The sequence below is a fragment of the Telmatherina bonti genome (genome assembly GCF_933228915.1).
Source record: "Telmatherina bonti genome assembly, chromosome: 10".
Classification (NCBI taxonomy): domain Eukaryota; kingdom Metazoa; phylum Chordata; class Actinopteri; order Atheriniformes; family Telmatherinidae; genus Telmatherina; species Telmatherina bonti.
The window spans coordinates 18,469,526-18,485,595 of NC_136628.1; the positions used below are offsets into that span (position 1 = coordinate 18,469,526).

The 16,070-nt window shown below is 40.4% G+C and overlaps 1 protein-coding gene across 1 annotated transcript; it reads left to right on the forward strand.

The window, feature by feature from the left end:
- Nucleotides 1-4,030: 4,030 nt before the first annotated feature.
- ubtd2 (ubiquitin domain containing 2) lies at nucleotides 4,031-14,656 on the forward strand. The gene is made up of 3 exons (XM_079248221.1): nucleotides 4,031-4,168; nucleotides 6,946-7,182; nucleotides 13,286-14,656. Exons 1-3 carry the CDS (start codon nucleotides 4,099-4,101, stop codon nucleotides 13,795-13,797), a joined length of 819 nt encoding a protein of 272 aa, XP_079104347.1. The 5' UTR covers nucleotides 4,031-4,098; the 3' UTR covers nucleotides 13,798-14,656.
- Nucleotides 14,657-16,070: the final 1,414 nt, after the last annotated feature.

Consider the following 16,070-nt stretch of genomic DNA (forward strand, 5'->3'; position numbering starts at 1 on the left):
AGCTGGTCCAGGTGACAGTAACGAAACACATCTGTATCCATAACAACATAAACAGGTGGAATTATACCGATGTCTTTTTTTTTTTTTCAACAATCAAGCCAGTTCATTATTTTTCTCTGGACCACAGATATCCCTCCCACGTAGCAGGACTGAGAATGAGATGAGTAGCTGTAGTTATCCCAACTCTTTTAGGTGCACGGCAGCCATGTTGGATTTTGAGGCGGTCAAAACCTGAAACCTTTCTTAAAGGGTTGTTCCAGCTGAAGTTTCTTTTAAAAGTTTTTGAAATTCTGACTTCTGAGCGAAATTAAATGCATCAAGAGACTACTGACTGAGGCCAGACAATCTTCCTACTGTTTGCTTTATCTGGAGAATCTTCTGCTGAATGCTACATTCGTCCTCAGGGTAAACTTGACCTAAATCTTTCACAGCCTGGTTGTCTGTTACCCTTCATAGCTTTTGCTCATTCAGATTTTTAATTCCCATCCTTTTTATCTTTCTTGTTCATCTTTAGCCATGTTTTCTCTCCACGTTCACTCAGGAAAGTGGGACAGTGGTGAATCGGTGAGGCAGCAAAGTTGGTTGAGACAGAGCAGTTAATTGTAAATCAATGAAAGCACAATCAACTGTGCCCTGTTAGTCAGTTTGAAAGCCTCAAACAATCCCATCTCTCAGGTCATCATCAAGCACACTCTGTGGGTATCAGTCTGGGATGTGGGGGTTGAAAGATAACAGTAAATCAATGGGTCAAAGAGTAGTCCTATCTCCAACACAGATGGGGTAGTTGCACGTCTTCAAATGGGCTGACAAGTGGAACTACTGCAACTGATAATAGAGCAGATGTCAGTCTACAGTCTTTGGGCCTCTGAAAAGGCTGTGTCGTTAATAAACCAATCAATGGCATCCCTACCTCTTTTCCAGCTGCTCTGCTAGCTACTTACATGAAGTGGAAGGAAGAGAGGCCATGCTGCAGAAAGTGAGCAGGAAGATGCAGACAGTAAAAGTAGTTGCAAATGTTTAGATCTGGGCCAACATGGCAGAAGGAACCATTTTGAAGGTCCTTGAAACTAAAAGCCTATTGGCCAATATCTGACTAAATAGAGTTAAATAGAGTTAAATAGAGTTTATGTTCCTATATTATTCCTCAAACTGGAGCAAACATGGGCTGTGGCATCAGAGGAGACCAGCTGCAGACAGATTACTGCCTTGGCGGCCAAATTGAACAGCTAGTGCCTTTTTATAAAATTCTGCTTTTATGTTTTAGGTAAACCTTCTTTCTTTATACAGACTCTAGGTCCATTAAAAAAAATCATATTTCAACAGAAAAATCCCAACAGTTTCTTAGCAGTCCAGCATAAATGTCACAGTAGTTGGTCATAAACTGAAAGAGGATGTTACTGACTTACTCAGCTAAGCAACTCTTTCATTAATTACATAAACTGGTTTATAATCTGATTCCAATGAACTGGATGGTTTAGAGCCAGACATGTACTTAACTTGTTCAGTGCCTTAGAATAATGAATAAATCATTTTTAAAAAATTGCATTTAAATTAAATAAAAATAAATAAATGAATAAATAAAAAATAAATGAATAAAAAAAGAAAAATGAATAAATCAATAAACTTAGAAAACTAATTTACATGCTACAGAAGTATAAACCCTATTTTGTTATCTTTCAATAAATAAAATTAGGGGTCTTTAAGAGCACAAAATGTTTAGTCCATAAAATTTCCTTATGCTGAATACTGTATTTGTCTTAACATAAAAAGACATATCACTGTTTCTTTTTCCTCACAAACAGAACGTCACAGTAGTCTGCTGTTCAAAACCTCCAGCACCATCTACTGACAGAACAATGTACAAAGAGGAATGAATAAAGAGAGGCAGTGCAGCCTCAAGACATTTAAAAAAATCAAACCTTTTGTAATTTTACAGTTGTAACATTGTCTCTGTGCAGCTATTAATGATGCTCTAATTACATTTAAACTGTCATCCTCATATTATGATGAAAAATACCTGAATAGCCTTTCTGCCTGCTGTCACTTTGAACAGATACCGCACTACAATTATTTCTAAGTTAAGTCACTAGAGGCCACTGCAACCATTAGTTGTTTCTCTCTGAATGAGCAGTTAGTCAGCATTTTATTCTTGCCTGAGTAATATTTATCACTGAACTGAGGCCTCTAATAATGATAAGGTGAATTAGCAGATCTATTGTCAGCGTTTAGATAGAGCCACACAGCAACATATTTCAGGTTTTCTGTTAACTTACAAGTCCTGCCATAGGAGGCATGTATGAAATCTGCAGCTAAAACCTCCATAACGGTATAAAGTGTCATGACATCAGTGTTCTCTGAAACTTGTTACTTCATATTACATTGTTTCCATCATGAAGTTCGACTGAAAAGGGGTTTCAGGAAAGTTCTCTCCTGCACGAACATCTCCTTTCCGTTGCCAGCAATGGGAAATAGTTGTAATTCCAGACAGCTTTGTTGTAAAATTACCCTTGCTATCCTGTTTCTGTTGAATGTGTGGTGTGTGTCTGTGCACAGCTTAACATATGTGTGAGTGACTGTGTGTGAGAGTGCGCATGCATGCATGCCACTGTGTCAAATTACATCCCAAGTCTCTTTAAGACAGTCCTAAAGATAGTGACCAAAGCAGGAGTTAGTTGGTCTGGTGTAGGGAGAAGTGAGGCGTTTACAAGCCAGAGCAGAATAGAATAGAATAGAATAGAATAGAATAGAATAGAATAGAATAGAATAGAATAGAAATGTTTGTTGGAAATGTGTGTACTAAAATCTGGTAAACTTAATGGCAACACTTCACAATGACATTGGAATTTTAAAATAAAAAGTAGAATAGAGGAAAAGAGATGAAAACTGAAGAATAACAACACATTCTGCATTGTAAAAATTGAATTATTTATAAAATATTTAAAAGAAATCTGAAAAATGTTCAGAATGGTGTACTATGTGAGCAGAAATGTGCCCTAAGCAATAAAGTTTGTTGGATAACAAAACAGTTGATTCCGTTCTAAAATTTGTGCAACTATATGCTTGTTTAAACCTGCAGAAAGGAGAATATGTTTATGTGGATATAAGAAGTAGAGCACCATCAATAACATGACAGCTGATTAGAAATGTTTCCTTTGTAATATAAAAGCAAGCAAATCCAAATCATTTGCAAATATCCATTTAAACCTTGCACAGATCTTTCTATAGAAGAGAATGAAGATAAGAGCTGAAGATTTTTCTTCTGAATGTTTGAGCTTGATTTAGATGCAAAACTCAGCCCAAAGCTCCATGTAAAGGATTTAAGTTGTGAGTTTTGCATGCAACTGTAAATGCCCTTTCAGAACATTGAGGTATTAATCTAAACTTTTATCGTAATTAAAACGGAAAACTATAGCCTCAATAGAATAGAATAGAATAGTAATGTCTTGTGATTAGTGTGAAATTGAGTCTCTTGGGCTAGCAGTAAAAGGACCAAGGGGCTCCTGACATTCAGTGATATATCCGTGAGCATTTTGTGTCTTCATCAGGACAGCAAACAGCTTTTCACAAAACATGACAACAGATGTGTCAAAATGCATCATCATCATCATCATCATCACCACAGCACGCTGTCAAGCAAACAGCTCCAAAGAAAGCGACATCAATCCTGCTTTTTTTTACGCTGCGCTTCTCCTTTGTTGTCTTCCTCCTTCGGCTCTCTTGTTTCCCTCCTTCATTCCTTTCTCGGTCACCTTGCAAAAAATGTGAACATCTCTCTCTCTCTCTCTCTCTCTCTCTCTCTCTCTCTCTCTCCTCTCTCTCTCTCTCTCTCTCCACCTTCCTCGGTGGATGAGGAAGACAATACCCGCTGCGCCCCCTAAATGCTGCTGACAGGAGGGGGGAGGGCAGGAGGAAAGGGAGGACCGGAGGAACCGAGGGGAAAAGGAAAGGACGGCAGGGAGGTAGGAAGGGAAGGAAGAAAAGAAAAAGGGGGGAGGGGGTGGGAGTGAGAAAACCTACAGAGAGGGGTTAGTGGATGTAGCTCTAGCTGTGGGCCGGGGGGGTGAGCTACCTAACCCGGGCTGCTCTGCTGAAACATCCATGGGTGGCTGTGTCGGGAGCCACCACGACTCTTCGGGCAGCTTAAACGAGAACTCGGACGGCACTGGAGGTAACTTAGGGGGTTAATCGACGTGTTGTGTTGTCTGGAAGCTTGTCTGTTTGAAGGGCTTCCTCCAGGCTTTCTGCATGTTATCCTGGTTGGAGGTCTTCTCGCCTTCCTCTCTATCTGAGCCAGAGACAGACAGAGCTGACCTCCGGAGCAGCTCCCTCCACACAGCTCTTTTTAAAGAGCAAAAAGCCCCCCTGTGTACCCCATTACTTTTCCAACTGGGGAATATTTACTGTGTTACGTTGCTTCCCTTTGTTCTTTGGTGTTGACTGAGCTAGCCGGCTAAAACGCAGCTAGTTAGCCTGCTAGCTTTCCGTACAGCAAATGTGGGTCACAGGCATCAGCAGCAAGGCAGCCAGTGATCCAGTGTGATCTGAATTATGCCCCCGACTTTGCATAACTTCCAGTCTCTTAGTCCTATATATGACGTATTGACGACTGATGCACGTATTTTGTCTTCACTTACTGTGCCATGTGATTACTGGAGCATGTTTTGTAATAGTAAGTGCTTGAGAAGAAGTGTCTCACCCCCCTAACTTAGGGCTTAATGATAGTGTGTAATTTGACATTGGCTGCAGATACATCTAGTGAGCATTGCCTGTGATCAGTAAGCAGCTATTTGAGCTGAACAAGGTATACACATTACACAGGAGGCTGCAACAGAATACGTTTACTGTAGTGATTGAGCAATATTGCAGGGCTGGGTGTGCTAATTGGTTTGTAGGTGTGAAACAGGCAAAGGCACAACATTTCCTACATGTTTTACTTCATAAAGATGATGCTGTTAGGCTACAAGAGGGGGCTTATAACAAGCTTAAAGGCACTTGGATGGAGCTCAGCTGAGACAGCTGTGCTCAGGGTGTATGTGTTGTGGTCTTTTTTTTATTTATTTATTTTTACTTTTATAGACTTTAATCAAGAGAAAGTGTTGGAAGCAACTCTGATGTGAAGTTTCCTGCTAGTCTATCTGGTCTGAGTAGGGGATCCACTGCTGGCCACGGAGCTATTTTAATTACAGGCGGGGAGACAGATCTGAGCGAGGAGGAGGAGACTGAGGGTTTAGAGATGCTGAGATACAGCGTGGTTTCCTGTTTGTTTTCCTCTTTGTGTCTACATCAATCTTGTCAACTTCTTCTATCTCTCTGACTTTTTACTTAACTAGATGTCACCTAAGCATTAAAAGTCTGGTGTGCAACATAGCGAGGCTCTTCAGTGTAATAACAGATGCAGTCAAGCAGCTGTTCCCTGACAGTCTTGCTGGCGATAGCAGAGGCAAAGCAATTAGACTTGAACATGTGTACATTTATGTTTTAACAGAGCAGATGTCATTGCCAGGTTTATCTAGTTAAAGTGGGACAATAATGTAGTGTGAAAATGTTACACATCCTGGCCTACATAAATCCTTAAGTGTCTCTGGGAGTTGCTGAAGGAGAGGCTAGTGTTTAAAGATATATTTGTGGATTATTGGTATGCATAGAAATTTAAACAACTTGCAGCATGTGATAAGTTATTAGTTAACTATAGCAATTAACCACCTACCTCCCACTAGAGGTGTGGGGGGGGGGGGGGGGGGGGGGGGGATTCAAATGATATCACATCATGTTTCACGATTGATGGTGATGCAGTTTCTGCTCATCAAACTGAAATTAAACTGTTAAACCAAAAGCAGAAGAAGCAAATATTTAAAAATGAGAACTAAATTATTAAAATGTGACATTTGTAAAACTCATCGATCGGTTCACGCAGATTACTGGAAACAAGTCTGACAAGCGATTCAGCTGAATCAATCGTCAGGCAACTGTGTTTTACTTTTTCCTCCAGCAGCATTAGAAGGCAATCATATCTTATGATTGACTTGTGATAACTGCCTTGAATTTTATCGTTTTGTGACTTATGTGGTTAAGTTTAAATATATTACTTTTTAAGCTGTGCATTTTGGTATTTTATGTAACCGTGAAGAAAGTCACACAGAGACTTTATTTTACTGTAAACAGTTCAAAGAAGGTTGAGGCCATGTGATCAATACACGTGTACCAACAGTAAGTGTAACTCAACTCCTTGATCCATCTAGCTCTGTATTGTGTACTTACAAACATGCAGACTCGAAAACAGACGTGTACACACCATGCTGTACCTGTTGTCTCCTTCGGTGGTGATGTTATTCATCAGACATTCGGCTGCAGATAGAGTGCTGTTTGATGCTCCAGTTATTCTAACCTTTTGTCTTGCATCATAATAACTACAGCTTTAGTTGTACATGTGCCATATCATCAAGTAATGGTGTGTAGTTCCATCTTCACTCTGTTTGTGGTATCAGCTGAGCAAATATAAAAGAGAGTATAACCCAAATAAAGAATCCAAGTCTTGTTTTTCTCTCTTTCTTCTTACTTTCATGCTTATTTCTTATTTGCTATAAACACTGTTTTGCTTTTGCGTTTCCTCTTTCCTTATTTTGCTAGTGTTTTATTATCCATCCATGTTTCTTTTCTCTGTTGCTTCCTTTCCCATTCTTCTTTTTTTTTATTACATCTCCACGTGTCAAGCACCACAACCTCCATCATCCTGGTTCCTCTTCTGCATCTACTTTCCCAATATCCTGTTGTCTTTTTCTCTCTCTCTTTTTTCTTAAATTGCAATTTTTCAATTTAATAAGCTTTATTGGCATGACAGTAGATTTACAATATTCCCAAAGCCATTACAATTTTACAAATAAGGTGCAATAATAACAATCAGAAAAGTATGGAAAAACACATTTCTCTCTCTGACCTCACTTTTAGTGGCTCTAGGGCGTAATCAGCCCCTGAAGAGAGAGCGGCCTAAATGGAAAAGTGACTACCCGATGACTGAAGGCCAGTTGCGCAGCAAGAGAGATGAGTTCTGGGATACGGCGCCAGCATTCGAGGGCCGGAAGGAGATCTGGGATGCTCTGCGGGCTGCAGCCAATGCCTTTGAGAGTAACGACCACCTACTGGCTCAGGCCATCCTTGACGGAGCCAGCATCACACTGCCGCATGGTAATGCACATTTTCTCTGCACAGATATAACTCAGTGCTTTTTATTTAACTTAGCAAAATCAAGGCATTCATTGTAAAAGAAATGCGTTTAACATCGACTTTTTCCTGTTATAAGTCAAAAAAGTTCTGTTGTTGAAAGGTTACAGGATGCCTGCAAATTACGTGTCAGAAAAACTGTGTGATGGTTCTGACAAGATGGGCCGTACATATCTGCCACCCGATAGCAGGCCGCACCACCAAGAGCGTCTTGGTTTTAGCTTACAGGTATTTATGGACTACATGTTAGAAATGAGATCCAAAGTGATGCAGTAAAATTTTACACACACACACAGATTGTTTGCACGTCCTTTTGAAACATGGTAAATATAGGCGCAGTGTCTGGGAGCAAAATCCTAACACACACAAAATAACCTGTGAATGCGCTCAATTAAATGTTAATTGAGAAAGACGAACTAACTGAATGCAAACATGCTATTTTAGGGAAATGGCACAGAGGGAAATCTCCGTGACTAGTGTGTTAAAATAAAGGTTAAATGAACAAATATAATGCGCCGTTGAAAGATGCAACCCTCAGTGCACGCTATTTTTCTGCGTGTGCAGTGAGTTTGCACATGTTTGAGTTGATGGAAACCTCCAGTAGATCCAGGCCTAAAAGTGTCTGTTAGTTTCCATGTGAAAAATTATGCTGTAGCACGATAGACAAGTATCCTTTGTCACATATTGACTATTAGTTCAGCTAGATTGGCTTCTACACCGTTCTTTTTTCTTTGACCTTATTTATTTTCATATGAATATTGACCCGGTTCAAAACCTCCACATCAGGGGTCACCAACTCCAGTCCTCCAGAGCTACCATCCTGCAGGTTTTAGTGTTTCCCCCGCTGCAACACACGTGACCCAGATCAATGGCTCATTAACGGATAGATGCAGAAGATGACAACAAGTTGTTGGTTAACGTTTTCATTTGAATGAAGTGTGTTGTACCGAGGAAACACTAAAACCTGCAGGTTTGTAGCTCTCAGGGGCTGGAGTTAGTGACCCCTGTTGTATATCATTCAGTCATTCGTATGAGTACAAGACTTCAGCTGTTAGGGAGAACATTATCTACCATATAAAGAAACAAATATGTACTGAAAAAGGTGTGTTTCTGGTTCCCTGAAAGTAAAACTTTCAAAGAAGAACTCTTATATAAACATACCAAAAGAGAGCATGCACTTAAAAACATTTACAAACAACTTCTCCTTTAACATCACATACACTCCTTGTGGAAATGCCATGGCAGAACAAGTTTCAGGTGTTTCTTTTAACTGCACAACCTGCATCTTTGATAGACAAAGAGAAACCTAACTATCAAGTTTAGGTTTTAATTCTTTTGAGTTTTCTAAAATAAAAAAGGATTAAATACTGACTCAAGTTTGTGTAAACCCATCCATATAACTAGGTCCTTAAAGTTGCATGTTGTGTCGAGACTTGTTGTTAGTGGCAGTGACTGACTGCAGCTGCTAGCTTCAGTTTTATAGTTTTACTGCAACACAGACCGACGTTAAGCTTGCAGTTGACCACATGGACAAATATGAGGCCATTTGGGGAAAGTCTTGTGGTCAGATAAGACAGAGATTTACCCACAGACCAGAGATATGTTTGGAGCGATAAGAGCCATTTTTGCTCTTGTCTGTATGTAAATGGGGATGTTCATTTCAAATGCCGTCATACGTCGCCATTCTCCTACTATCATGTGTCTTTTACATTGCATTGGTTGTCAAGTCAGTTCGTCCACTAGTGGGCAGTGCTGAGATCAGAGTTCCATGTTTTGACACCGGTTGGTGGCTGTAGTTACAGACACTCACACACTCACACACACACACACACACACACACACACACACACACATCCTAGAAGCTGTTTTCAGTCTGTGGTTAAGTATCCAACGACAACCCTGCTGAAAATATGTTGATGATTGTCAGATGTCTGGCTATTGTACAAATAGAATATATATTTATTTAGCTTTTTGTTTTTGTCTTTGTACATAATGTTCATCCTGTGTAGATGTTAGAAAATCCACATTAAAATGAACATTTTTGCTTATTATTAATCTAAATAAGATTTAGTACGCCATCCTGCCTCAGTTAAATGAATTTGTTAAAAATCCTGTTTTTGTCAGGACATTTGTATCCAGATGAGAGATGTAACCTTTCATGGAAAATGTCAGAAGAAATATCTGGCACTGATATTGTTCTGACCTAGAAAGTGAAAATCTCCATAGTAATTATCAACTACTTGATCAGGCTCTTCATTTGTGCATGTGCGTCATTCCTCATCATTCCTAATGCACATAATCTCAATCATGTTGCCTCAGCTGAGGACTGAGAAGGTCCACTTTCTTTTTCTTCTAGTCACTGAGATGTCATCATTGTTGCTATGAAAATGGCTTTATAATAAATATAGAAGATTCAAATGTGAATGAGTTTACCTGAATTTCACAGACTGATCGATTTCATTCTCGTGTGAAGTAAAGACAGTATGACATGCTCTGGTTATTAAGATATTGAACTATATATATATATATATATATATATATATAGTCTTGACACAGCATTATGAGTGCTGTTTATTTGAAGACATTTATTTTTCTACATATCAGGTATTTAATTTCTCAAAGTGCAGCAAGCAGCTAAACATTTTCAGACTTTACCCAGACCAACTCCTCTGCCTGGAGCCAGAGATGGACAGTGTTCTGTAAGATACTCTTGAAAGATTTGAAACAGCTTTACTTGAATGAGATCGAAGTGGACGAGATACTGGTGACAGGACTTTTGTGAACATTGTATTCAGTCCTGCTCCATTCCAGTTTGGCTGGGTCAGATCAGAGCCTGCTGGGCTGCAGCTGTGGATTCCCCAGAATTGACATCACTGTTTCACTCCACCAGCGCTGGCGTCCAATGAGCAGGCAGATCCGTAAACATGTTCATCACTGAGAAAATTATGCTGCTCCATTTTCACTTCTAAATAATGATTTACAAAAAGGATCCACTTACTATCAGTCTGTTTTCCTTTGTAATTTTATAATGAAATACTATGTTTCTGATCATCTTTCACTTCAGCAGTACTAATTTAGCTTTGGTTCAACAAATGAACTGAGCACAAAAAGTGAGGTAATTTGTGTTGGGTATATTTGTCCTTTTTTAATAATATCAGTTGACATTGTATTGTACATAAGTGGAAAGCCTGATAAGTCACTTTTATAAGAAGATATAACTCCTAATACTTCGGTGGAACAAACACCGCCCCATTTAAAAAAAAAAAAAAAAAAAAAAAAAAAAAAAGATCTACTGCAATATGTTCTTGTTGCTGTTCCCTCTTATTTTGAGCTGCTTGATGGGTTTTAAGATTTAATCCCCCCACAAACAACCTCCCACTACCACATTAACACACACACACACAAACTCTAACACTGTTGGGCCGGAGCAGTGTGTGTGTGTGTGTGTGTGTGTGTGTGTGTATGTGCAAGATCCACATGCACCACCTCCTCCTGCTGGTCACCAGCTTGGGCCCACGTTGCTGTTGCATGGCATCCCACTGCTTAACCAGAAGCTGTTTAAGGTCAACTAGCATGGTGGAGTTTGTCCCTGTGGCACACAGCACGCCCAAAATGATCCAACATGTTCTCAGTTGGGCTTGAGGTCTCTACTCATGGCAGGTTCTGCAGTTGTCTCCACTTCCAATTTTGGTAGGTACCATGTGATGCTCCTGGTTCTGTTTGAGAAAACTCTGTCGTCCAAAAGACTGAAATAAGTCCCAGACTCTGGAGATATGGGCAGCTCCAGTACATCTGTTCCATGACAGTCATAAATCTGTGACTGGTTCACATCTGGCGGCACTTTGAGAAGCGAGTAAAACCCAAAAAGAGATGACTAGAATATTGCAGGGGATTTTGCCACATTTTTAGGAGTTTGTTTCGCTCAGTTGCTTATTCCTCAGTCTTGTTGTAAAGATGATGAATCAGGCTCTCCAATCATGTATAATACAACACTAGCTGGTATTCTTCGAGAGGAGATATAAATTGCCTTACTTTTTATTGTAAGTTTAGAAATGAAAAAGCTTTGAAACCATAAACAACTAGATAAAGAATCATTTACCAGCTGTGCAGATCACACAGAGCTGTAGCCGTAATTTCAGATGTTAAAATTGAGAGTCACAAAGGGTCTAGTACTTTGTTTAGAATATGTAATTTCATTTAAAGCTACACAAACCCTTCTCAGACATTTGAAAAGTTCTTAAATTACAAAAATCTTTAGGATTCATGGAATGGAAAACGAGTTAATTAACCTCTTCACGGGCCTCCATTAGTGGCTTTGCAGAATTTATAAAGAGATAATGTCTTTGGTCTTGGACCAATAAAGTTTGATGAGGCTTTGGTTGTATGCAGGTGTAAGGTTTATGCCAAGACTAGAAAAAAACTTTAAAGCTGTAGTGGGTAAAAAATAATGACAAAGAATGAGTTACATTATTATAAATGGTTTCAGATACACAGAACTAAGGACAGTTCTATCTTAGCCCTTTACTAGAGTACCTGTTTTGGTTTTATTCTCTTAGATATATCTATTTGCTGGCAGCTGCCAGATCTGTGCCACAGTCCGTAGTACGTGTTAATATCTGGAAGAATGTAGACCGTTCACAAATATGCTTAGTGTTTGAGGTCATTTCTATGCCCATTTTTAACACTAGATACCAGACATGCTTACAAACTGTACTTTTAAATATTGGCTAGATTAAAATTATTGAACTAAATTAAAATGACAACATTAAAAGATAAAAAAAAAAAAAAAATTAGGTTTTAAGTAGGATTTTTAAATTTAATCAGACTTCATTAAAGCTTGGAACAGTAAATTACCTTGACCTCAGCTGATGTCATTGAGAAAGCCAGACCTACATCCTGTTGGCCTCTGCTGACTCATCTCAGGCTTACTTTCTATAAAACTCATTCTCTCTCTGTCGAGTGGCTGGTGGGTCACTTTGTCATGAAATAAACTGAGAGCTGTACTGACACATTTAAAAAGTCTTCTTGTTTGTAGAGTTTTCACCCGTTGTGCTTTATTTGTTCATATTTCTTAGGATATCTTCCCAAAAATAAACAAAGTAATAAATATTCAAAAAGATAAACCAATGAGAAGAATGTGACTTAATCCAATCAGAGTTACTATTACTATTACCACATTAAAACTTTTTTCAGTTTCTGGATGAGCAGAAATCCCCTTGAGGACCCCAGGAGGTCCCCTAGTCAGCACTATGACCTGTACGCTACAACTTCTTCTCCCTTGCCGATGACCTGCTTTTTTTCCCTCTGTGTTTGACTCACTCTGTCAGTAAGGTCATTCTTTTTTATATATAGCACTCCAAAACATGGCATTCCCTTTCCTCCTGCTTTCACTCTCAGATCTTTCCTCTCAGTCTTGGTTTTTGCTTGATTAATTCTCGTTTCTCCATTTCATTATATTAAATTGAACTGGGAAATGTAAACTTTGCTTAATGGGTGGGTTATAGAAATAATTGTATTTCATTTTCATTGTAACATTGGAAGCAAATAAAATTCCATTTTTATTTAACTACATGATAAATGTTGTAAGAAGTTGTCCACTTAAGGCAAAGCAAGGTTTAGTTTGCACCATGATTTTTACCCTATAACATGTGAACCAGTCCCAGTATGAAGAATGGAAAATGAAAACTCAGGTGTTCACTTAACTTGTTTCCTACTTTTGAACTGGAACCTCCCAGTTAAGTTTACTTGTGGACTTCAGGGTAGACTGGCATTTTTATGCCATGTTTGCTTTGGTATGTGAGTTACAGTAACCTATAACCTTCATTCAGGTGATTGTTTATAGCTTCCAGTATGGCTGTGTGAGTTTTGTAATCCCACAAATTATGCATTGAATAAATATTACTTCCCTCTTTATGGTTATTAACTTAATTTATTACATCACAGGGTCAGATTTCACTGGAAACTCTTAAAGGTTCATATCAGTGTAGAAACATGGTAAGATGAGAAGAAAAACACAAAATATCATCTAGTTATTTATTATTTTCTTCCCTTTGTTCCTTATTTCCAGGAGCTCTGACCGAATGTTACGATGAACTGGGGAATCGATACCAGCTGCCAGTCTACTGCCTCTCTCCTCCGGTCAACATGATAGAAGAGCGCTCTGATGAACCTGACGGTTCAGATCCAGACTCTGGAGCTGCAGACGCATCTACGGGCAGCGCCAGCGACCCGGGCTCAGGTGGAGAGTGCCAGCTACGGCTCCGGCTCTCTACAGGTCGCGACCTCCGGCTGGCAGTCCGTTCAACAGACACAGTGGGCATGATGAAGCGTCGCTTGCAAAGTCAGGAGGGTGTGCCTGCCCCAACCCAGCGCTGGTTTTTCTCAGGTCGGCCACTGACAGACAGGTTGCGCTTGGACCAGCTCAACATCTCTAGGGACTATGTAGTGCAGGTCATCCTCAGCCAGCGTCCACCGCCAGAGCCTGCAACAACACCGGGACACACGCCAGAGGCCTCCGGGCCGGTGGCAGTGGAAGGAGTGTCTGCTCTGCCTCAAGAGCCGACGCCGGTAGAGAATTAAACCCCCCCCAAGCTGACAGCAAGGAGAGGGGGGTTTCACAAAGCCGGGCAGGTGAAAGGAAGGAGGATGACAAGGGACAAGAATGGATGAAAGTTATTTCTTCTCTTCTCAGTTGCTTTTGCTGGGAAGGACTTTGTTTGGGCAGATATTGGCCGGAAAGACTTTTATTGAGAAAAGACTCTCCCGCTTGGTTTTACACATTGAAATTTTGACCTTTTTGAAATCTTTTTAACTGTTCCTATGGAAACCAAACTAGAAAAAGAGAACTTTGTCAGATGGCCTCATTGGGTTTTCTTTGCTACACTGAGGTTTGAATGTTTCTGTGTTTCAGTTTCCATTCAAGTTCTGTTTTTGAGACATGAATTTAGTTTATAAGGCTACAGGGTTGAAATGCATTTTCATAACATTTCAATTCATTGTTGAGAAGAAAAGGATATTTTCAACAATAGCAACAGTTATTCAGGCGTTTTTGTAGCTGCGTTGGAGTTAAATAAAGAAAACTTCTGTCAGCTGATCATCTCAGCAAACGGCTGGAAAGAAAGTTTGTATTACTAGTCGACACACAGATGTTTCCTCAAAAAGTTTAAGAGAGGGTGTGACAGTGTTTATACCAAGCTGCTGCTGGATGCAATACTTCATCTCTCCCTGCTTCACCGAACAATCAAGTCAGTCGTGTTATAAACAGTAAATAGATAGCCTTTGGTTGTGAGTGAGTGTGAAAAAGCGTGTGTGTGTGTGTGTGTGTGTGGATGCAGGACACAAACCACGCTTATTCATGTGGCAAAAGGATGGACATCAGGAACACAGTTGCATATTTTGATTAAAAATAGAATGTTTTTAATTAAAATTGGACATGTTTATATTACTCAATCTGTCTCGTTTGATTATTTTCTATTTGTGAAAGTCATGACGGTTCAGTCGACATCAGTCCAGTTCAGTATGAACATATTTTATTCCAAACATATCAAATTGATTATATAATCTACATTTGTCAAATTCAAATTGCATGCGTGTATATAAATGGAGTTAACGTGTGCATTTAGGTGTTCGGGCGCGAAAGCCACGCCTCAGCCATGCCTGTGATCACCTGAGCTACCTCACACTCGCTTCACTTCCTCAACCTCCCGTTTGTCTCACTTTCTGGACCGACAGACCTGCTTTATTGCTTGTCTGATTCTCTGCTTTGTTCAGTCGCCTTGCGTTTGCCTCTTGATCCTGCTCAGCTGTTGATCCTGAACTGGCCGATTCCGCGCCACAATGGTCTCCCAGCTTGCGGGGCTCCCAGCAGCCTCTCTGCCCTGCATGTTCCTTTGTCTTTGCGTCTACTTTTCTCCAGGCTCCCTCTTGTTCAGTCTTCATCTCTACGTTCTCCCAATCTCCTCTTTCTGTTGCTGCGACTATGCAGCTATGTCAACCACGCCACATCCTGTTTCTTAATCCTGTTGGTGTTTCATTTCGAGCTATTAACCATAGTAGCCACCATTCAGTCCCAGCATGATGGTCCCTCCTTTTCTGTCCATCCCCACTTCTCTCCCTCCTCCTTCTGCCCTCCTTTCAATTATTTCATCTTTCTCCCCTTGTTTGCTCTTCCCACCCATCCTCCATTCCTCCTCCTTCTTTTGTTTGTCCCTCCTTCCACACTCTTCCATCATCACTCCTGTTGAGCTTATCCTCGGCAAGTCTTTCCCTCTCCTCCGGGTGGCTTCCCTCCTGGAGAAGGTCCATAACGTCTCTCAAGGAGACGCTATGACCCTTCCTCTGCGTGATCCTACTATCAGCTGCTCTCCCTACCACAGGTCGGGTCATCTCTTACCCTTTGCTGCATATGTGCTTGGGCACAGATCAATCAATTAACCTCCGCAATTGACCTAACACACACGTTTGTGGGTGGGAGGAAGCTGGAGTACCTGGAGAGAATACACACATACACGGGGAGACCATGCAAACTCCATACAGAAAGACCACTCTTCAAACCTTGCTCAAGCTGAGGCTCCAACCTGCTGTGAGGCTACTGTTCTAACCGTGCACCACCGCGTTGCACAGTTTCCTTCCTCTCTTTGCAGTTTGCTCAGTTGCCCTTTGTACCACCACAACTTTCTCCTTCTTTTCCAATGTTATCACTGGTGCCAGGGCTCCTCTCTTGTACACTTCGCTGGTTATGGTTGGTCCATCGAGTTTTCCTCCTCTTCCTTCTGGCCCGTCTGTTTATTCCTTTAATTCTCATCTGTCCAGGAAGAAGCCTGGCCTTCCAGGTTTCCAGTTTGACCATCTTT

What these genes read in the sequence shown, in the direction of transcription:
- ubtd2 (XM_079248221.1), top strand. Translation starts at nt 4,099, where the DNA reads ATGGGTGGCTGTGTCGGGAGCCACCACGACTCTTCGGGCAGCTTAAAC. An exon ending in GAACTCGGACGGCACTGGAG is followed by an intron (nt 4,169 to 6,945) that starts GTAACTTAGGGG and finishes CCTCACTTTTAG; the next exon opens with TGGCTCTAGGGCGTAATCAG. An exon ending in CAGCATCACACTGCCGCATG is followed by an intron (nt 7,183 to 13,285) that starts GTAATGCACATT and finishes CCTTATTTCCAG; the next exon opens with GAGCTCTGACCGAATGTTAC.